General features: G+C 36.3%; 1 protein-coding gene across 1 annotated transcript; it reads right to left on the bottom strand.

Moving 5' to 3' along the window:
• Nucleotides 1-22,990, bottom strand: NUA (nuclear pore anchor). The gene is made up of 48 exons (XM_086658792.1): nucleotides 22,358-22,990; nucleotides 22,098-22,244; nucleotides 20,934-21,032; nucleotides 19,563-19,691; nucleotides 19,391-19,483; nucleotides 19,236-19,301; nucleotides 17,454-17,543; nucleotides 17,302-17,379; nucleotides 16,980-17,089; nucleotides 15,881-16,001; nucleotides 15,704-15,796; nucleotides 15,345-15,393; nucleotides 14,476-14,579; nucleotides 14,337-14,405; nucleotides 13,979-14,122; nucleotides 13,753-13,857; nucleotides 12,765-12,878; nucleotides 12,579-12,657; nucleotides 12,404-12,447; nucleotides 12,247-12,320; nucleotides 11,146-11,248; nucleotides 10,722-10,856; nucleotides 10,552-10,650; nucleotides 10,442-10,483; nucleotides 10,043-10,096; nucleotides 9,113-9,292; nucleotides 8,877-8,924; nucleotides 8,584-8,619; nucleotides 7,750-7,833; nucleotides 7,594-7,668; nucleotides 7,312-7,496; nucleotides 7,115-7,217; nucleotides 6,630-6,746; nucleotides 6,332-6,424; nucleotides 5,428-5,583; nucleotides 5,295-5,348; nucleotides 4,531-4,644; nucleotides 4,295-4,372; nucleotides 4,041-4,190; nucleotides 3,877-3,948; nucleotides 3,328-3,483; nucleotides 3,161-3,223; nucleotides 2,861-3,008; nucleotides 2,707-2,780; nucleotides 2,519-2,626; nucleotides 2,232-2,291; nucleotides 1,850-2,000; nucleotides 1-1,680 (listed from the first exon to the last, which is right to left on the bottom strand). The coding sequence occupies exons 1-48, from the start codon at nucleotides 22,661-22,663 to the stop codon at nucleotides 335-337; spliced, it is 6,198 nt and encodes a 2,065-aa protein (XP_086514918.1). The 5' UTR covers nucleotides 22,664-22,990; the 3' UTR covers nucleotides 1-334.
• Nucleotides 22,991-23,838: the final 848 nt, after the last annotated feature.

The raw sequence follows: 23,838 nt of genomic DNA, 5'->3' as shown, positions 1-23,838 counted from the left end.
TTTATCTAAAAATGTAGATAGCATCAGCCCCAGCCAAGATCAAATATGTTGCAACTACCACACTATCATGGAAGTTGTAACTAGTTTCGACAGTAAACACATGGGATTTCTCCAAGTCTATAAAGGTTCAGATGTTAAAAACATGTACTATGAGTCTATGACAAGAAAAAGAGCCAAGATAAAGAAGTCAAAAAAATGACTCTTAAGCAGCGAATTATCCGAGGGTTAAGCAGATTTTTTTCGCCCCCAAAAGATCAGGCTGCCAAGAAAAGTTATAAAGACTCATTCTTCTCATGTTCGTTCCTCTTTCTTTTTAATTGTGTAGGCTGGATGCTCAGCTTTGATTCTGGTTGCCTGATGATTGCCCACCCCGCCCACGTCCTCTTATCCCTCGCCCTCGACCACGAACTGCTCTGCCACGGCCTCTAGTTGTAGGTGGGGTTGTCACAACTCCAGCCTGTCTTAACTGAGCTCTCTGTCGAGCTCTCTCCATTAAGTTAATTGTTCCAGCTGTGCCACTCGTCCCGCCACCTTCTGAACTCTCCTTCCCTCCATCCTCAATCTCTGGCGGTACATTTAGGCTACTGTTGTCTGATTCACTAGTGGGATTATTTGTAGGCGAAGCGGAAGTGCCTTCACCACCAGCACCAAAAGAAGCTTTAGGACTCCGCTCTATGTTTCCTGAGACACCAAATGCAGCTTTAGGACTCTGCTCGGTATTATCTGTAGCTCCTCCTTGGTCATTTCCGCTGTTTGACTTTTCTGAATCTTCAGCTCTCTCTACTATTTCACCCATTTCATTCTTGTCGTCATTCAGAAATTCAGGAGATGCTGCTTCACCAACAGTTTGAGAAACGTCATCCTCTTCTATGGGTGGAGTTGCATCCTCAGCAAGTCCCTCGTCTTGTTGTTCTGCCAGATCCGATGGTAATTCACCATCCTCTTTCTCATCTAAAGTGAACTGCTGATCGGGATCTTGCTCTTCCTCGTCCCTCATTTTATCATCGTCTGCACCCTCTGTTTCTTTTGCCTTGCTATCCAACAACTCTTCCGAAACAGCATTTAACTCGGTCTGTGTTTCAGTTTCTGGTAGATCCTTTGACTCTTCAGGTGGTTCCCCAATTATTTCTTCAGTTGCATCTACCTCGTCCTTTTCAGCATCCATTGCTTCTTCAGCATAAGCATCACTAGGTTCATCAACAGGAGGTTGTGATTCAATAGTCTCAATAGGAATAGAAGGTTGTCCTTCAGAACCCTCAGGGAGAGAATCTGAACTTTTGAACTTCTTCAGCGAACTGGTATCTTGTTGAACGTTCCCTTCGTCTTTTACATCAGGCGCCACTGAGGATGCTAGCCTTTTACGAATTGAAGGTTGAGTAGTTTGTAAACCAAGGTCAGCTTGAGGTTCACTACCATGTGACACGCCAACCTTGACTTCGGTGTTAGATGGACTAGCTTTTCCCTCGGTGTTAGATGGGACTTCGACTTCAGGCATTTCAACGTCAATAGTTGTCGGTTCTGGGCGTCCCAAACGAGGGCGGACCAACCTCCTTCCTACTTTACGAGCTTCAACATTGGGTCTCGGAATGACAGACTTCTCTTTCTCATCTGTAGTTTTAGATTGTGAAGGTACTACGCTGCTCGCCACTGCACTAGTAGGTTGAATGTGAACTTGCTTAGCTGCCAGCAAATAACAAGTTCAAACTGATCAGATATGAAAAATCTTCAATCTTTTCAAGGACAATGAAGACAACGAAAGAATTTCTTAACATAAAATACATTTGATTTCATGTGAGCACTAGCATATTACTTTTTTTAAATAATAACTTTCGGTTGTGTTAAAAAAAACCTGGGGCTTTGGCAGATGAAGGATCGAGAGCTGAAGTTTCACCGAGATTAACATTAGTTCCCTCTTCTAAATTGTCCAAGGCTGATGTATAAGCAGACACCTGGTCATCTAAGGCAACTTCAGGAGGAAGTTGGGACACCGAAACTCCACTCTACACGACATTAACAAAGAGAAAGAATAAGGAACAAACTATTCCACGTTCAGTTATCAATTTTTTTTTAAAGGAATTGAACTGCGACATTTGATGATTTTAAGGATCAGCTTTTCATAGAAAGAAAAGTAAAATAGGACCCAGACAGTTAGGATGTGGGATCCTTCAGCGATATATCTATCTACAAAATAAAAGTAGTAAACGATTAGCAACATTAAGTAAAAAATATACCTCAATGAGCTGCTGTCTATGCTTTTGCCTCTCAATTCCATCAATCAACTTTTTCTTCTCCTGAAGTATCCAACAAAAAGATGTATCAATATTCAATATCCCCAGAATATTTGATAAACTTAACAATTCCTAAAACAAAGCTAGAATCTCAAAAAATATGATGTCTGAAGTTGGTTTCTTTCTTTGTAATGAAATTGGCCACATGGTGGTACTTGCTTTGCGTTTTTCTCTCCTCAAAGAACATTTATACGGTACTTGTACAGAAAAACAAAAACCAAACATATAACCTGATTAACATTCGAAAGAAGATCCACAACTGCTTTTTCATTCTTAACACGCTTCGCTTTCTCTTTCTCCACTTCCTTCCTTTCCCTTTCCAGCATTCTCTCGAGGAGCTGGGTCGAGGTAAAATTAAAATGACACACTGAAAAATCTAAAGTAGAAGAAAATCAGACCAAGGTATTGCTATAAAAACCTGTATCTTTGTATCCCTTTCCTTCACGACCTTCAAGGCCTGATCATTAACAGTATCTCCTATAGGCCGCTTACCTAGGTAAACCCAAGTACATATCAGCAAAAGCATCATACCATTCAATAAACTATTAATTTACATAAAATGTATAGTTTACTTTTAGCCTCTTCTAACTGTTTCAAAAGAGATTGCTTCTCTTTGCTCAAGTCCTCTCTTTCCTTGGTCAGTGCTTCTTCTATTTGTTTATGAGATTGATTCTCTTTATTCAGTTCCTCTTTTTCCTTTTGCAATGCCTCGATCTTCCTCTGTTGTGGTATGACAAAGAGAAAGAATAAATAATTAAAATACACATATTGGCTGTTATTAGTTACTTAATTTACTCTAGAATTAAAAACAACTGCATGATCAGGAAATCATATCTGAATTGTATCCAGTTCACAAGATAGAGAACTCCAACCTTCAACATATTCACGTGAGCCAGTGACCTTTTAAGCTTCTCACCCTCCAACTTGTGCGATGTCTGCACATGTTCAATTTAAAGTTGTCATTGGTCATTCCAATTAACGGCTGATGAGCAAATATTATATTATGATTTTATAATGTGAAACAAGTTTGTCCAAGTACCTCAGTTTGAAGCAAATCATTAATTCTCTTTTCCCTTTCAGCTAGTTCTGATTTGGTGTTGGCTAGATCTTGCTCCAAGCATGATATTGTATCTTGCTTCTCAGAAACAAGGCGTTTTGTTTCCTCCATCTCCGCTTCTTTTTCTTTAATTTTCACCTGGTCCAAGCGAGTAAAAACAAAAACCTCAATGAATAACCAGATAAGAGGTGCAACGCAGAGGCACAGACACACAGATGAGGGTGTTCGGCACTTCGGCCCACCTTATTTAGTCGCCTCTAGAGAATTTCACGTGAAGATGGCCAAAAAAATAACATTTAGCAAGGATGTTTTGATTGTTTACACAGTATGCAATCAGCATATTGGAACTTCAGCTTCTTCTAACTTTCTTAACTCTAAATAAAAGATTTTCATATTAAAGCCCAAAAAAAAAGGTTTATTTCGACCTTTTAAGGGATGATTTGATGGTAGGATATAATGATGCACGAGGCGAGGAAAATGGTATCACTCAATATCTAACAGGCACTTGTGTAGCAGGAAAAATCAGATTACCTGCAGCTGTTGAAGTTCATCCTTCACGCGCTCATAGTCTTGCACATCGATACCTTTCCCTCTCTCAAGTAACTACGAATAGAAGTAAAATCAAATATTTGACAGATAATTTAAAATAACATGATGCTCAATGACACAGTCATGAGAGCTAGATTAAACAATACCTCCGATATCCGACTTTCTAGATCCAGTTTATCCCTCTTCAGCTCTTCGATTTCTTTATGATAACCTTCCACCACAACTTGTTTTTCCCTCAATAGTGCATCTAAATGCTCAGTCTCAATTTTAGCCTTCCGAGCCACATCACGCAATTTCTGTTATACAAATGCAATGCTGGTCTTATAATTGGATTTAAGTACACAGCAAACAAAAGGCTCAAACCATGTTTAAAAGGCCATCAAGTTTCCTGGAGACAAACCTGGCATTCCTCAAAGTTGTGCTTGTTTTCTTCCCTGATTTGCATATTGCTTTCCCGGAGTAGATTTATTTCCCTGACCTGTACCCATATTCCCAGAGATTGAACATAATGATGGCAAGTATAGCAACGTCACACTTCAGAAGTTAATTTTTTCAACTAGAAGTTGTTTATGGCTTTATGCACTTATCACCGAAACAAATTTACATGCCAAACAAACTCTGATTTACTCCAATTACCTGAATCTGCAGGGATTTAAACTCCTCATCTGAGAAAACTAATGATCTGGCGTTTGCACGTTCATGGTGAAGTAAGGATTGAGCTGTTTCAGCTGATTTCAGTGCCGCCTCAAGCTGCATGAGAAATTCATAAACATTCACACAAAAGTTCCATTAAAACCAAATGGAAATAGGGACATTGTTGGGGTTGATTTGTTAATTATCTTGTAAGATTTTAAAGTTTATGGCGGTAGGATGTCTCAGAGTAGTGTATCTATTATAAATGCATCATAAGAGTATATGTTGTCTAAGAAAATAGTCCAAAATGTACCGCAACCAAAAATGGCATGCGGAAGAAGTATACCCCTAGTGTACCCGATCCTGACATGGTAGCTTATCGCGTACCATAGCCGGCTACCCGTATCATCTACTGGAGCGACACATATACCAGGTAACATTGAGACAGATTTAGACTTCAAGATGCTTATGATGGTGACGATATCCTTGTTATTGTTTTGGTGTAACAGGAAGAATTGGAGTGTCTCCGTAATGTGTAGGGACTCCACTCTTAATGGGAAGGCTTTCCGTTCAGTAATATACTAAGATTCTACTAATGAGCCTGTAGGTGGTTATACTTTTTAGCTTTCGCAGATTTGGGATAGGCTCTTCATGCTTGTATGTACGCTTGTCACGTATAATATTATCAATCTCTTTTCAAGAAAAAAACCAGAAAGGGAAATGAGATAAGAAAACACTTAGACTCAGAATAAGGAAGCATGACATACCTGAGATTGCAACCTTAGTTTTTCTTGCTTTAACAGGGATATCTCGGTTTCTCCCTACACAATAAAAGATGATTTTCAATCATAGATGGCAAACTTACACCTTACAACTACATGAGATGGAAAAGAAACCTACAATTTCCTTCGATCGTCGTAGATACTGAACGACATTTTGCAGATCAAGTTCATGTTGATCTAAAACAGTACTTCCAGAAGAAGTACCACCATAATTACGTTCCCTTTCAGCCAATTTAATGTGCAAAGCCTCCAGGTGATTGTGCAATATCTTGTTCTGAAGAGGAACATAGAAGGTTAAGCGCAGAATAATTCCACAAAAGCAGTTTAGACAATGAATTCAATTATATTTGAACATAATGCTTTAGGATAGAATCACATTTTTGAACAGCAGGGTCAATGCACGTTGATTTGTCATTTATAAATCATCCCATTAAAAGCACATCTCACAAAAGTTGTCCTCAAATTATCTCTTCATAAAACCTTCTTTCTTTACCAAATATAACTACTTTTTGGGAGAACGATCTTCATGTTTAGGAGTAAGAGTATCCCCAAAAAGAAGACCTTAGGATCGTCCAATTAGAAGATGAAACATTACGAAAACCATAGACAAAGAAGTGAACGAGGATATCTCCTCAATAAAAAGCACAACCACTGACCAAGTACAATACTCAGCATGTATGTAGTGAAGCGTAAAAAGTTTAATTTGAAGTACAGTTGCATATCAATATATTATGAACTTCTTAGGAAACATCATATATAACTAACATAATACGTGGTTCCTTTTATCTCCGTGCATAAAAAAAACAATAACTACAGACAACCTTCTCAATGTTTAAAAGAATAACCATTTTTTTAGCCAAGGCAGTTTCCCTTGATGAGCCATAGCATTGAGGCCATACAAGGTGTAACCTTTATCTAGGAAAATCTCTATAATATAATATGTGCAAAAAGTATTATATAATAACTAATTTATTGGTAAAATAAATGTGACATCATGTAATGGAATATGAAATGATCGCTACCTGTTCATTAATTTCATTATACTTCCTTTCACTGTCATTCTTAGATTGCTCTAACACAGACTTCTCGTTTTCCCATTCTGCTTTGAGTATGTCCTACAATGTGTCACAATAATAGAATAGATCACCAATCGATGCAACGCTAACTAAATTCATCTATTACTCTTGCTCAAGTATGAGATAAGTAAAGTGAACAAGAGTGAGCAATTCATATGCTCAAATGTAGTCATTTCATTTCCACATCGAGAAGAAGTAGAAGCATGAGATGACGAAATAGTTTCAACAACGAAAAAGAAATTACATTTGCACTCTTTTGTTCATCTACCAATTTGCGCAACGACGATGCATCTGCTTGCAGGTCAGCCAAGGCCTTAGACGTTTTTGTTAATTCCTGAATTGTCTCGGACTGTAGGATAACCTGCACAAGATGTACATAAAACAAACCTCCAAAATCAGTATGTTGTCACAATATCACAAATATAAAATCATCCAATTATGACGAACGGATACGTCAGAATCCTCCAAGCCAAACCAATTCTTAAGTATCGTCTAGCTAACAATAATCAGCACAAGCAAAAAATTAAAATTTACAAGTAGTCTACATAAACAATGGTGAACACAAAAACATTGTACATTTCTACAGTAAATAATTTTTCTTACCGTGATTGAGGAAGATATAGAAACATAAAATATTAAAAAGATTAAAAGGATAGGACAATTAGTTAGTGGTACATGTTCAATCAGATGAAAAAGATAAACGAGATATACAGTGTGACAGAATGTAACCTGTCTCTCATAGTTGGTTTGAGCAGTGCGCCAGCGTTCATTTTCTTTTCCAAGATCTTCTTTCAAAGAAGAAATTTGGATCTCCATACCCATCATTTTCGACCTGAACAAGGAATTCTTTATAAGAACGTACATGACAACCTACAACCCAATCAATCTCTATTAAATTTAGCAACAAAACAACAGAAATGTCTTACGTTTTTGTAGTTATATCTTCCTTGAGATTAGTGATTTCTGCTAATGCAGATTCAAGAGCATCTTCTTTCGAGGTAATGGCAGAAGCAGCTTCATTTGACTTCAAGATACAAGCATCTTCAAGCTCAGAAATCCTCTCACGCATTGAAAGAATTTCAGCTTCTAAAGACATTTTAAGTTTGTCTGCCTGTGAAAGACAAGAATATTGCAACAACAGAAAAGAACTCTGATTAGTTACCATGATAAAGAAAAAATTTAGGTACCAATTTGTCAGAGAAAATCACCTCGTTCTTGAACCTCTCATGTGCAGATTCCATCTGCTTCAATGCTGCTTCATTTACTTGTGCTATGTTTTTATACTGCAATAAAAAATGTACTACAACATATAAGTTATATTTACCTTGGAAAAAAATGTCAAAAACCACCAAAAAATACGGCACCTGAAGCATGTGATCTCTGTTAGCCTGTGCTTCTTCCCTTAATTTCTCCATTTCCTCGTTTGTTTTGAGGACATCCACAGCAACCTTTTCAAATTTTGTGCAAGTTAGCTCGACTGTTTTATAAGAATTACATTGTAGAAAATGTAACTTGTAACAAGTCCTAGAGCATCTCCAATGCAAAACTTAAAAAAAAAATCTACTTGTCCTATGTGTGAAGTCCCGATTGAGATTCTCTTTCCTAGATGCAACTATGGAGATCCTCTAATTTTTGTATATCTCCAATGCAAATCTCTAAAATTGTTTTGTTTACTTATGTGGCATGATAATTTTTGTAAAGAAATATTTACTTATTTTAAAAAGACTTAATTTCTAAAGGTCTAAATTTATAAATTATGAGTTGGTCAATTAGAGATATCTAAAGAGAACGCTCCAGAAATAGAGTGTCCTCTTGAGACATCTCTATTTAACCACCGTCACATCATCTTAGATATCCAAATTGTGCTTTGCATTGGAGTGAGTTTTAAAGAAAAAAGCTGCCTCAATAGAGTTTCTAAGATTGAGTCTTGCATTGGAGATGCTCTTAGAACCACTAGTAACAAATGCATTAAACATTGAAGTAAAATTACAAAATCGACTAGCTGAATATTAATTCAAGTTAGCTTAATACTATACTAACTAACCACCTCCACACATAACTCGTATTAATATTCAGCGAAGTAATTTTTTGTACAGATACTAACAAACACTAATTTGTTTTTGTGGATGACTGAGTCTTGTTATTTAGAATGAGAACATGCCAAATACATTGAATATACCAGTTAACAAAGAACATACCTCAGTTGTTGAGCAAATATTATCCACTCCAAGAACCTGTTAGCGGAAACTTGAAAAATCAGTAAAATACGGACCACTCAAGTGGGAGAATATGACAAGGCTTCGGATGAACAGATAGATACCAAATATTATGAGCTTGTTCAAAAGATAGTTACTATAGGAATGCTTTCTAAATTACATAGCAACCATGCATCAACAATTTGAACAAGCATATGTAAAACGAATGAGACGGTCAGAAGATGTAGCATATCTTCCAGTAGTTAAACAGAAGAAAAGATTATATAACGGAGTACCTGGTCTTGGGGAGATTTAAATTTTGCCTCCAAATTAGAGCATCGTGACTGAAAAAAACCAAATTCATTTTAATATTATCTGACCACTTTATCAAAACATTGTAAAACGTCCACATAACATATGTAAAAGGAACCTACTTTTCTATTATAAAGTATAAACAATAAGCAAGCATAGTTAGGTAATATCGGAAACCAAAATTTAACTGCTGAAACAAAGTCGCAGTATGAAAACTCACCTCAGCTACTGCTGCCCTAGCCTCAGCTGCAGCAAGATCGTGCAATGCATTGGCTAATTGTTTTCCTATTTCCTCTACTTGTCTCATTGCACCCTTTATTGTCTCATCCCTATCACGAGTAAGATTTTTAACATTATCCCTCTCTTCCTGTAGTTCCTTTTTAGCTTCAGCCCATTCCCTCTGCATTAAAACAGCTAGGTAGCTTAGAAAACATAATTTGATGAAATATAACAAAAGCCTAACTCAGTGTCGTAACAAAAGCAACAATGGAATAGGCACATGTAACTTGACATGTTTCAATCACGAAAGAAGTTAATTTCGAAGACACATTGGAGCAACATGGACATCGTATGTGTACCTATATCCGACCAGGATTTGAGGTGACGGATACGACAAGTGAAAAGAGCCAATAAGGTACGGCCTCAGACATGCATAACTTTATATCCTTTCTTAGGCATTAAGTCCCCTATTTTCACTTGTAGTATCTCACATTTCAATCAACCACTGTTACATTACAGAAAAGACGCTAACCAAAAGTACTACTTCAATGGTTGTAAATCCCGCCATGGCTAGGTGCAAGTTGAAACTGAATAACATACAAATTTTATGCAATACACATCAATTTGACTAGAGATTCTGAAAGGATCATCACGGTATCCGCCACGGATAAAAAGAAACGGGTCCCTAACATACATGTCAGGTATTACCTCTTTCCCTTTATTGCCAAATCTTTATTCACAACTTTAATCAAGTAATACGCCACATACATATCCAAATGGAAAGTTAATCATATTTACCAAGCTTCACAATCCACAATTGACACGAGATGGAACCTAACCATATGAAACTTTTTTATTATGACTTTTGGAACTTTAATTAAATTACGATTTTAATCGAACAAAATTCAATTGAATTAAGGAAATAACATACCTCTACTCGTTTAACATACTCTTCTTCTTTTCTCCTTTCCATGTTTCTTGCTTCCTGCATTTCAGAATTAATTGGAAGTTGACCACACAAGAAAGTACTAGAAATATTAAGAAAACAAGGACACGAGAAAAAAATTAAAGCGAAATCACAAAATCATTAAAGACAGCAATTCCTATAGTATCCTAGGGGCAGAAGACATTAAAGACTTATTGTTTAGCTTAAGTAGAAATATGGGATGGGCCAAATCTAAATTATACCCTGATTTTTGTAAACCATTGGGAAGCTATGATGCTATAAGATAGTCACCTGTTTTGTATCATTTATTATTTTTTTAATAAAGATTCACTAGAAGTTCAGAAAAATAAAATAATAATAATAATAACAATAAAAGAGTCGTGCCTCACGAATTTCTTCTGCGCTGTGAATTGTGTCCAAGCTTGCCTGTATGACATAACACAAGATTAGATGATACTCAAGTAGAAATAAGACCGTTTAAGAACGTTCATCACCTGAAGCCTATGAACTCTTTCTGATAACCTACGAACTTCCTCAGAAGCTCTGTTCTCTGAATTCACTAGCATTTCTTTCTCATGCTTCAAAACAGACATCTGTACAACAACAACCAATGAGTAAAACAAAGAGAATATAGTGCCAGAAACTCACTCAAGATAGTACCAACCTCCATTGTTAACTTTCTTGAAATCTCCTCAGCGGCTTGCAAAGAATCAGAACTTTCCCGGACCTTGCGTTGATAATCAACAATCAGCTTAGTGAACTCCACATTTCTTGCTTTTACGCCACTGGCCTCGTCTCTCTAGCAGACCATCCACATCATCGTTAAAACAACAAAATAACAGATATAGTTGACATGTTGTTTACAAATATTACATACATAAAGATTGTGAGAAGGAGAAACGTTTGACACCATATTGTTTTGACACAAGAAACGTGGCAACAATTGATGAAATTACTCTTTGCGAATATTACCCCATCACCAAGTAGTTCATTACAACAACAAAAAAATCTGATAGTTTTTACCCTCTGGAATTCTATTACTAGAGGAAAAGGGAGAACTTGGGAGCAGTGTAGGCATATCCAATTACCTCATGCTCAAATTGCTCCATAAAGCGATCAAGTTTTTCTCGTGCAAAACTTGCTTCTAAAGCCAGCTTATCACGATCTGACCGTATAGATACAATCTCGCTCCTGGAACCAAAACATTGAGTTAAGAACTTTAGATAAACGCTTGGAACAAAACATGAAAATAGTGCTTTCCATAAGAACAACGACTCAAATTTATCATACAGGAGTTACATAAACAATATACCGAATATATAAAGAATGACTTTATGCCATGACTGAAAAAGAAAAACTGAAAAACATGTAAATAAGAAAACTAAACCAAGGGAGTACATTGAAGCATGCTTTTTTCGAAGGAAACTTCAGAAGAGGGGCTCAGTTCTGAGTACCTCATAAGAAAATTGAAGCATGCTTTCAACAATACGGTTTTGGTCCTTAAGACAATGGCCCTTTAGTACATTACAGACAAATAGAAATTGACATTACGTTAGAAGGCATCAAATTGTCATCCATAAAAAGATATGCCCTTATGATCATCTTAAACACACCAATACCTAGGTTGATCATCTTAAACACATCAATACCTAGGTTGAATCATATACCAACCAACCTCCTACAGGAATCTATGTTTGTTTAGGCATGAGGAAGGTTATGTGTCGTTCTTATCACTTCACTCGCCCAGGCAAGCACCTCATACTATGCGTAAGGCACCAGAAATGCCATTTCCCCCACCACACACAAACACCATCCCCTTGTATTTTTACATAGCTATAAAAAAAACCTTAATGTTCACTTTTGTACCTCTAGTTATGAAATTAGTACATACAAGAAAATGTAGGGATGCTAGTGTGTTTCAGCGCTACGAAAATTCTTCGGCTACATAGACAAAAAACTGATATTTTTCAAGCCTTTTGCTTGTCATTTTCGTTTGGTGTGTCATCTTTCATATACAATTTTTCTTAATGAAGGCATCAATTCGTATTTTATGAAAAAAAATAATTTGTTTACAATTTCTAAACCACCTCTATCAAGTTCATAATTTGAAGACATCTATTTTGAACATCAAACAATATGAAAAGTCTAGAAGTCTAAAATGACTTTATGCAAACCTAGGTTCCTCTTACCTAGATTTGGCCAATTCCTCTTCAAGCTGTTTAGTACGTTCAGTTGCTTGTTCATGAGCGTGTTTGCTAGCCTCCTGCATTTATGCATTTGCAGAAATCTCAACAGAAGCCACAATAACGAAATTGTTACCTTTCAGTTGTTATAACGAAAGAATACCTGAGAACCTTCTAAAAGCAGCATAAGGTCTTTCCTTCCATGTGCTAAAACAAACCAACTAGAAGAATCAGATATCAACAAAATATATGGACCAAGACTGATTGTTGCATAGAGAGATAAAGATGTGAAGCAGAGTATCCTAAAGCTGAATTTCTTTTTTAGATGTTAACTATACCTGGAACCAATTCGGTGGAATCAGAATGCGAGTTATGCTGTTTAAGTTCCTCTTCGTACAACCTCTTGTACATAGCAACCTACCAGAAAGGGGGAAAGGAAAAAGTGTATAACATTATATGTTTAAACCAGATCAAATACTGCTTAAAGTATATAGAAGAAAAGATTAGCTTCATAGAAGGCCTACAGAGCTGTGAAGTGATTCTATCATGCGTGCTTGTTCCTCCGCTCTATTTAAAACAGCTGCAACCTTTGAAGCAGCCTCATCAGTTCGCTGACGTAGCTCCATTTCAAAACTCTCCTGCAAGGACAAGGCAAAATCAAAGGCATGTCTAAAGAGAAAAAATTGTTGTTCTTTTTCATTTTTAACGACTAAATAAGAGTAATGGTATCACTCTGCGCATCAATAAAGCATTTCATGTATTAAATATCGAAACAATTTACTAGCATCCACTGGCGTTTTGTGATCTTTCAGTGGAAATCACTGCTCAATTGGGCATAAACTCGTATCAGAGGAAATCGCAAAAAAAGAAGAAAACGGAAAGAACCAAACCTACGAGTTCGTAAATAGTTTGGTGGAGTCGATGTTTATTCTAGCGGCCATATTTTAATCCCAAGAATTGGGAGAATATATTATTTAGTTAATTTTGGATCTTCTCTTTGTGAGGCTAACAAAATGATATTAAGTCTGCAAGTGAATAGAGCAAGAAAACTTGAAGTATTTCCTAAGCAACCTCCTACAGTCCCACACGAGCACCCAACAAAATCCATTAATTTTTACTTATACACTCCACGTATGTTGTCAAAACTTGGCAATATTTTTTTATGCTTCTCTTGTTGTTTGCCGATTCTTTTAGTATGTATGCTTTTATTTTAAGTGAAAAAATTCATTTTCATCATTCACACAACATCTCCAAGAAATATTTCGGGTTCCAAGAGAACTGAAATTTATACCAAAACATTTACGTTGGGCGTTTCAGTTTTTCAAAACTTGTCGGATTGACATTTTATTAGAATTTCAACTGTTACTATAACTACCATTAGCAGAGGAGATTCTAGACATTGCTCTAGAGCTAAATTAAAGCTTTGATGAAACCGAAGTATTACTATTCCCGATTTCTCGTCAAACAAGAAAACAAAATTTATGATATGAAAACTAAGGAAAAGGATGTAACCTTCAACTCTTCATCTCTTTTGTCATTCTGATCAGACAGGCTGCGCACAAGACCTCGGAGTTGTACATTTTGTTCGACTAGTCCGTTTATATCCTTAAAAGTTAACTGCAGCAATAGTAGAAAATGGACGGTAATTACAAGGACTTGTACCACATAGTGCATATTTAAGAAAAATAACAAAATAGAGGTTATAGGAGTTTTTTGATGTTATAGAAGTTTTCCTCACCAAGCGTTCTGAAATAACTTTTTCGACATCAGACTCATACGTCATCTCAATAGCTTTGTTAGAAGTACATTCATCAGGATCTACATGACTGATTATTCCACAACGAAGTTGGACATCTCGGCATTCCTTAAGAAGAACAGTCACCTAGATAAGCAACAAAAAGATTTCGAATTATTGTAATTGACACAGAATACGCCGGCAACTACTCTGCACTGCCACTACTAATGCACTATTCATAATGTATATGTCAGTATGCCACACCCTTAGTCATGCTAACAGAGACACAAGCAATAAAATGAAATTCAGTATGTAGGCAGTAGATCATAGAAAAGATTATGGGACAAATGAAAGTTGTTACCTGCTTCTGGAGGTCAGATATATCCTTCTGTGCCATCCCATTTTCACGCTCGTGCCTCCTTAAGTCGGCCTGCAAGAGAAAAAGTTGAGTATACCCCGAATGAACACTGTTTCAAACAGATGTTTTGAAGGTTGCATACCTTTAATTCCTTGATGCAGTTCTCTAAATTAACCTGCTCTGAGAGTGAGTCCTGTAGCTTTTCATTCATCAGAGAATACGCTTCAGCCATTCTTTCGTGCTCCGCTGTGATAAAAATGGATGTGGTTACTTACTAGTCTCTAGGTAGATCACAAGTCCACAGCAACTATTCAGAATTGATCAGAGAGAAACTTCGAGTACTGATATTCTAAGGTGTGACTTTCGACAAAATGTAAGCAAAAGATAGATACTAAGTTCTTTACAAAACTAGGAGCACCAAGTGAATGACCACAGAAGGTTATATAAAATTGGTTAAATAGTTGAAGGGCTTCTTCTATCTATTGATTGAATTTATTTAAGCAGTGAATAGAGAGCTATATCTTGATAACGAATCCAATCTACTGATATTCTGAAACGCTTTAAATTTCAGCATACCAAAATGACGATATCTTGTAGTTAAGTTTAAGCTAACACAACGACCATTAAAATATTCATATAACAACAGTACAACAGTTATACACAAAATTCCTTATCTAAGTAAAATGTCACTCCATCTCATTTGTATGTATTGCATTTGTAATTCCAAGATCAAAATTTAAATCGCACAAAACGAATATGCTGTACAACTATTATAAATTTATACTACTATTGTGTATGTAACTATGTATGTATATATATATATATATATATATATATATATATATATATATATATATAAATTATACAAGATCAAAATTTTATAATTTATACATTTATTAAGCATGCCAGTTTCCAAGCTACGCAGTTTCAAGGTGGGGATCAGGTGGAAGCCGATCCCCGAGCCCTAAATCTAAGCAGAGTTTCTTAACACTCTTATAGAATATTGTGTACCTCGTTCATCTAAAATGACTTCAGCTTTCTCCTCTATTTCAAATAAAACCTGCAACAGCAAAAAAAATATAAGTAACTACATTATAAATTGACAAGGTTCATACTGTAATGGAAGGATGAAATGTTACAAATTACGGTTCACTACAAAATATTTTATGCCGCAATTCACAGAGCAGAAATAAGAAGACATAATTATGGTCAACAAGTCATTAGCCAAGAGTCCTTGTTAAACACCTCTATGCTCTTCCAAAAATCAAATGTATCTCTAAAGTGCAAATGGACCATGCATTGCCAAAAAGATGATAAATACAAACAATTAGAGTAAACTTGACTTGATAAGAAAAAGATTTAAGCATCACCCTCTGTAAAATAGCTTCAGATTGCTTTCGGCCTAATCGTTCATGGCGTAATGCATCAACGGCTTCGTGATATTTCTCGTACATTTTTGCCAACTGTATGATAGATTCGACAAAGATATTTTAGATTAAATAAAACCAAATCAAAATTATATGTACAAAAGAAAAGAAATCCATTACACTCCATCCATCACGGAGAAGAGAAGCCGCTAATGCTGTGCCTGAAACACCAGCTGGGATCTTGGGGATAATCATACGATTATCCATGTTTGTGTCCTCATCCTCTGGTCCGCAAAGCAGTCTGCAAATGAAATCAAAATAGAAAAGAACCCCAGAAATCAACTTTACAGGCATTCCTAGGCAAGAAACTAGTAGTAACTAATACATTAGATCAAAAGGATTGAGCCAAAAACACAATTGGCCTTCGAAACTAGGATATGAAGTACAATGATCAACCACAAATTTTATCAATGAGGAACAGTTAGTTAAGATGCCCAACTAGGTTTTACAACAAAATAACGTCAAAGACATTACCAGTACTGAGTCCACAGTCTATCAGTGTCAGCATTCAGCGGTTAAATTCCGAGCCAAAAACTAAATTTGGACAAACATGAGACCTGAATCCTAAACGAGGGGCAAACCTGTGACTCAAGGGCCAAACAGTCCTTTGCTGAACATGGAGGTTCGGTTCAAGTTTTATTCAATGTTCATAAGCGTTTTACCTTAGTTTAATTAAACATAAAAACATAATATACGATATTTTGTTTACCATGCCTGACGCAGTTATTAACTATTACTCTAAACTGATTTGACTACAACCCACTGGCACGTTCAATGGCCCCATTCACTTAAATTAATAGAAACTCAGGCGAAAAGTATAAGAACAAGCAGAACGACCAACTCAGGGGCATCAGGCATGCTTGACATATCCCTGAGGATACCCTAGACTCTTTGAGCATTCTAGGGGAAGGTAGGGAAGAACGGACCTGGCTTTGATAACCCTCTATATAGCAGAGTACAGCAACCAAAAAACCATTTAGCTAGATATTGATATCGAAGTATTTAACTGCTAATTATCCCACAAGAACTAGACAGAAAAATCGATCACCACCCAAAGGGAATAGTTGGTGCATTGAACAATATCCATACTAATATCCTTGTCGTATATCATATCAGGTTATCATTGTTCATCACAGCGCATGTCTCATGAACCCACACAGATATGCAACAACACCCTATCAACTAGATAGAGTAATCCTTTATGCATAATCTACAGTACCTTTCTTGAGTAAAACTGCTAAGAGGAAGAAGGCTCAATTCAGTAGCCTTTCTATTATTCTCTATTTCAGCTTCGCATTTCTCAAGTTTCTCTTTCAAGTTCTTCGCCTCCTACAAATACAAGAGTCAGAATGTCAATGATTATAAACAAAAGACCAAATGGATCACATTTTACAGCACCCATCTACTGCAAGAATGACCATGAAAAAATTACGTAAGCGATGTCCTAGAGAAGAGCATGTGTAAGGTAAAACCAGCGGCTTGAGTTCGACTTGACAACGAAAGACAGAAAGTCAAAGAGAGAGAGAGAGAGCAATGAGCACCATTTCGAAACTTTTTCTTGAAGCTGTTTCCTTTTCAAGCTTCTCTTTGTAATCACCTTCCACTTGGCTGAGATGAGTCTGCAGAATAACCTAATTTTAGAAATAGAAATGTTAATAGTAATTTAGTATGCGACTAGTTAATCAGATATTACCTCTAATGCCTTTATCACACCCTCAAGCTCTCCTGCCTTTTTGGACCATTCCTCGGAACTCTCCTTGTACAGCTCAACAAGCTTAGTAACCTTCATAAAACAAAATTAAATACGATAAGTTGAAATACATCACCAGCTAATAACCTTCTTAGATATCAACGACGTTGAGCCCACAACAGAAGGCCTTTCCATGTAGTTCTTTTCATTTGGATATTAACAAGTAATGCTTCTAAGTTTACCTCTATTCTTTATTTTCTTTGTTGCTTTCTAGTTTACTTTCTGCTTCTTAGTTATGTTATTCATAAGTCTAACCTCGTCTTCACCATTGTAACTCGACACTAATATATTTTGCATCACATGATTAACAACTTCTATCAAGACCCTAAAATCCAACCAAATGCTGAGCAAACAATGTATCCGCATATCATGAGTATTTGTAACTCTAAAACTAGCGGTCTGTCTGGACTCTTGTTCAGGGGTTTATTTTCTTTTCGAAGCCGACGGAAATGATATCTTCTAACTCCTTCAATCAAGGAATGAATTTTATTCACGTCTCTCTGTGCATTACTACAGAAAAATAATTAATGGTTGGTTCCCTCGGCTGCATAGACTACAAATCCTTGTCAAATGGGGTTTCAATACTCAGGTGGCATGTCAAAGTTTTCACCATCTAGTTCCTATTTGAGACCTAAGGTTGGTCCTGAAGACTCAGTTTTCCCTTTAATTATTCAATATACCCATGCACACTTTAATGATGTTGTTTTCAATTGGGAGGCGTGGATTGGTCAACATATCCACTAACCTCCCCCCCTTGTATAGTTTTCCTTTTTAATATTAATTCAAAGTTTCAAAAAAAAAAAAAAATATACCCATGCCCACTACTACCACAACTCCTTGAGATATTTCAGCAATATTATACTCAGATCAAATTGGCACGACTCCTCATCTGGCCTAAAGATCAATGTTGTCAAAGGCCCCGCCTTTGACGCACCGTCTCTGTAAGTCTAGTTTATATGTTAACTCTCTGGCTTTCTGGTTTAGCGCCTCTTTGCGTATGAGCGTATCAAAACTAAGCTTTGGCTTCTAAATCTAATCATTCAAATATATATATATATATATATATATATATATATATATATTACTATCCACGCTTGGCTTTGTGCAACCCCAGTTCCCAATAATGTTATACTCCTGCTTCCTCCAATTTTCACCTCTGCTAACAGTCCACACAATGCAAAGAACTACTGAAAATTCAATGCCTTCACAAAAGAAATGACAGTACCCATACAGAAGAAGTATAAAAAGAAGCACACTGCAATTAAAAATACCCACTCTAGTAGTCTAGTTCGATCTTATCTCGTTTTAGGCGCTAGGCTAGTAGGCAAAGTAAGGCTACAAGTCTACCGCCTCGCCTCGGTTGGTGTTGGTTCTTGGACGGGTAACCTATAACCATTTACATCCACTGATCCACACATGTGACATGTCTTTTCTAAATATTAATGACTTTTACTTCCATACCCATATCTACTTAGTTTATAAAACATTCAATTATACAACACAATATTCAAGATTCAACAGAGAATAACTATGTCTTCGATGTTGTGCACACCTTGATCGCCTACTTACCTAGAGTACCACGGTTTTTAGAATTTAGCTTTAGGTGCTAAGTCAACAGTTTCGAAAACATACAGTTCCATAATCACCTTCCATATAAATACACGATATAAATCAAGGAAACATGGTAGGGCCAATAGACATGGACATGCATCCCACTGTACTCACAGTTGAATTTTCAGCAGAGTAGCGCTCTTCACTTGCAGCAGCAGCCTCTTTGAATGAACATAATTCCTTCACAAGAAAGGGAAATAGAAGTGATGAACAAATAACACCAAAAGGAGTGAGATTGATTTAAAACTAACATGTAGGAATAAACATACCTGCTGCAAAGATGTTAGACTACTTTCCAGCTTGCCAACTCTTTCTTTGTTCCACTTTAACGATCTTGAACATTCATCAAAATCTCTCTGAACCTGAAACAGGAAGGGAATACTATGTAGGCAACACTAGCTATCTGACAAGTTTTCTTACAGAAGTCGAGAAGTCACTTACTTCCGCAACCTTAGCGGTCATATCAGCATCCAGTTCAGTATGTTGTCTGCGTAACTCTATGAGACTGGCTACTTTGGTTGTTAACTCATCATTAAGCCAAGCATTATGCCTCTCAATGAGTTCTTTCTCCTGCTCATGCGGAATATGTCAATACAAGATGAAATGGTTATAGCGCAACATAAAATAAGGTCAGAGCCCGTTGCCCTAAAACAACAATCACCTTGCTGAAAGCATCAACCACAGTTTCATGATTGGTAGAACAGTGAAAGCAGACACATGACCCCATCTAGCAGAAACAATTTTACTCTACTCTAAAATAGTATAAGAACAAAAACCATATGTTTCTGAAAGAGGTGTTGCATTTACAATTCAAAGTATCTACCATGTACAAAATTGCAAATACATCAGTTCTTTTTAATCGAAGATTACAGGTTGCAAATCCTCTCATGGTTTACACACATTTGAAAGAAAAAATAGCAGTTACCCACAGCAGCTTTTGCATGGCACTGACGGATTTATGCCTCAAACATTTGAGTAAGCAATTCAGTAACGTCAGTATCGTTTCACGATTTAACCCTCTCAATCTACTACTAAATTTTTAATCACAACACTGCATATTATCCAGAAAACTTCTGCAATACTCCCTCTAAAAGATATCCTTCTTACTTTGGGTTACCCAGGATTTTTCTCGCATAAGGTGACCAAAAATGTGAACCTCATAAAACTAGGCACGCTAAACTCTTCTCCATACAATATATGTGCAATAACGGGTATTTGAAGCCTTCGATTAATTGATATACAAGTAATATGCTAGGGCTTACTCTTTCTTAGATTTTGTGTCGAATTGGGGGGACATTTTAGTCCACCTGTTTCGTCTTGTATGGTTCTTTGTATTCTTTTTCCCTCCTATATTAATTCAAAGTTTTCAAAAAAAAATATACAAGTAATATGATTTGATATTTTCTGCAGATCCATTTTAGGAGCCAATCAAATGTCTTGAAAAGGTTAACATATTTTACCATCACAGTTGCTCTAACAAAATAGAACTTATTAATTACCAAAGAATAATTTCAACTCCCATTTTTTTCAGACCTTGCAAGCGTAATTCGTCAACAACTCGGCATCATTATCATTATTAATAACGCCATAGATACCTAATATTAGTTTAACTACAATATCAAATTTCTTCACAGTCCATCTTTTGCTTGATTTGTTAATCTGTTATGATATCGTTGGTCCAAATAAATTTTCACACTGAACAAAAACACCTAAAGCGCATAATCTTTACAACTAGCATCACAAAAGAAAAAGTATGTCCACATAATTTCAACTTTGGAAATGAGACTAAACAGCAAAAGGAAAGCAAGTGACCTGTGAGATACGAGCTAATGCAGCTTGACTACGTGCCATTTCTGCTTCAATATCATGCAAGCGAGCTTCTTTAAGACCAAAGTTGTCTGTCAGGTTAACCTTCATGGTGATACAAGAAAATCATTGTAAATAAACTGATAGGTAATTCATATTTAGACCAGACAGATCATGTAGAAAAACATAATACGAGAGCTTGAATGGCACTTCTATGAGGAAAACAGTAAGTAGATATGTGGTTCTGCAACGTCATTCAGGTCACCCTCTTCTCCCTTTTACTTTGTTCTCTGGGCCAGAGGATGCGAATGGTGGAGGCCTCTGCAGTCCACACCACGTGAAGAGATAATTTAATTTGTCTAATATTAGAGATGATGTGTCCTAGTTTCTGACTCATGAGGGTTATCAATTGGAAAATAAGTAATTCAGAACATTTTCTTCGGTCTTTAGGCAATTATGAGTTGAGATGGTTAGTCTTTGTAACAGGCCGTCTTTGCTTAATCATAAAATATTCTTTTGAAATCACTTTATTAAGGGGACAAGATGGCTGCCCAAAAAATAACACCTTAGCATTTTTTTTTCTTACTTATTCCCAAGCTTCCCAATACAATGTACCCTAAATACAATATATCCCCATTTAATCATGAAGCTCCCTAAAGGCTGAAACGAGGCCTTCTTCTCCTCTTTTACCAATTTATGACATCCACAAAACCATTCAACACATCAGATCAATCGAAATTACAGGAGACGACATCTTATACAAAATTTTACATCTATCAGACTCACACCAGCATCATCAGAACATCTCCCTCAACACTAAGAACTTGTAATTTATTGTTGAACAGCTTGAGTTTACTTTTAATAATTTCCTTTGTAAGCCCATGCAACAATTTACCTACTCTAATTCCTCATTTCCTGTCCCACATCCCAATTCTATAGATCAAAATCCTTTGGTCAAACATTTATACTAACGTATCTATCTGTTGCTAGTGGTACCCATATCGTATTTTTCATTACCTAACAGATTCACATGCCATGATCCACTTTCATCTTTTGTAACAAACTAGTACACACTAACTTTTGCAAGTTTCAGACAGTAAAATATGAACGAAAAAACAAAAGTACAGCACAGAACACTAATATCAAGTCATTAAAGAGATAGTGACTTACGATTTTGTCGAGATAGGTCTTCATAGTTGAATTTTTCTCACTGATTTCTGTATCTTTTTGTTCCACCAATTCAAGTAACTGTCGTTTGGATTTGTGAAGCTCAGAAACTTCAATAGACAAACGCTCAACTTCACCATCTTTACCAATCTAATCATCCAAAAACATAACAAGTTACAAAGCATTTAATCATGAAAATGCAACAAAAAAAATAAATCACACAAAAAAACCCTAACGAAAATAAAAGTAAAAGGAATGCTTACAGCTTTAAGATGAAGTTGGTGCTTCTCGGACTGAACTTGAGCAAGTTCAGAAATATGTTGTTCTAGGGTAGCATTAAGCTGAGAATTTTGAGACTCTAATTTCTCAAAATCAGAAGAAAGAGAAAGATATTTCTGTTCAAGAAGTGAACAAGTTTGTTCAGCAGTAATGGAGGAAGCATCAGCTTGAGCTTTAAAAGTCTCAAGTTGATGATGGAGGTCTCTGATGAAGGAATCTGCCTTCTCTGCTACCAAAGACCCATTGTTAGAACACCTCTCGAACTCCTCATCGGAGAGGAAGAGCGGCATTTTGTTGTGCCCTAATCTATGACTGAAGAAAAACCTACAGGAAAAACCTCGACGATCACAGGACCTTCACGATCACAAGAACTACATGGAGAGAGAGAAACGAAAATAAAGAGAGAAGAGAGAAGAGAGAAGATGAAGGGTAAGAACCCGTCTGCCTGCCCTATATCTATTTGAGTCGGCGAAGACGCATATTGGGAAAAGAAATGGGTAAATTTTATCGGCACTTCTGGTTAGATATGAGCCTGCCGTAAACCAGCTGAAAGGGTGTTTGATGTTTGCACTGGGAAGAGCTTTAGGACACTCAACTTTAAAATTACCACAGAATTTGGGAGATTTGTTGTTTGGACTCCCTTTCGTATAATTGACTTGCTGTTTGGACTCCTTTTTTTCAGTGTTGCATTTTGGACTCCCTTTTGGTAGAATCACCTGAGAATATTCCGTTTCTAAAGTTATACTTTAAAGAAATCCCACTTTATCCTTGCATAATTAATATTGTTTGGACCCCCCTAATTTATTTAAATCAAGTAGTTAAATGACCTCAAGTAGGAGATTTGTGTATTTAATTTCAGGAACTTGGAAATTACACATATCATCAAAAATCGAGTTTTAAGATACTGCTTAGTACAAATGGGTATCTTCAAAGAACACAAATCGGCCATTAATGGAGGAGAAATTAAGAAGCTTTACTCACTTGAACCAGCTGATACTTTACTATTAAAAGATGCATACAGAAATATGGTACTCATTATTTTAGGATTGACCTGGAAAGATTTTATAATTCCAATTTCATTATACGAAGGAAGGATTGGGTGAAGGAGGTGCTGCTTTTCGGAAAAGAATGGGCATGACAATTGGGGATTATGTAGAATCTCATCCTGAACAAGGTCATTTGTTTACCCTATATCATTTTGTGATTTTATCTTTAACTTATCTAACGAGGAAAAAAGTTTAAACCTATAAATTAACCCAAGTAAACTTTGGTAAAGAAATAGAGTAGAGATAGAAAATAAAGGAGAGATGAAGAAACAGAGTAGAGAGAAAGTGAAGGGAGAGATTATTCCTTCTGTCATAAACTAAAGAAAATAATACACTTGGATAATCATGAAATGAAAATAAGTAAAGAGAAAGATAGAGAAAATTTGGGAATAAACTATGGGGTTAACTGTTTAGGATGT

This window comes from Eschscholzia californica, unplaced genomic scaffold, assembly GCF_041429995.1.
Source record: "Eschscholzia californica isolate CP2 unplaced genomic scaffold, dmEscCali1.0.p SCAF_2, whole genome shotgun sequence".
Lineage (NCBI taxonomy): Eukaryota > Viridiplantae > Streptophyta > Magnoliopsida > Ranunculales > Papaveraceae > Eschscholzia > Eschscholzia californica.
This window is presented reverse-complemented; position numbering and strand designations above follow the sequence as displayed.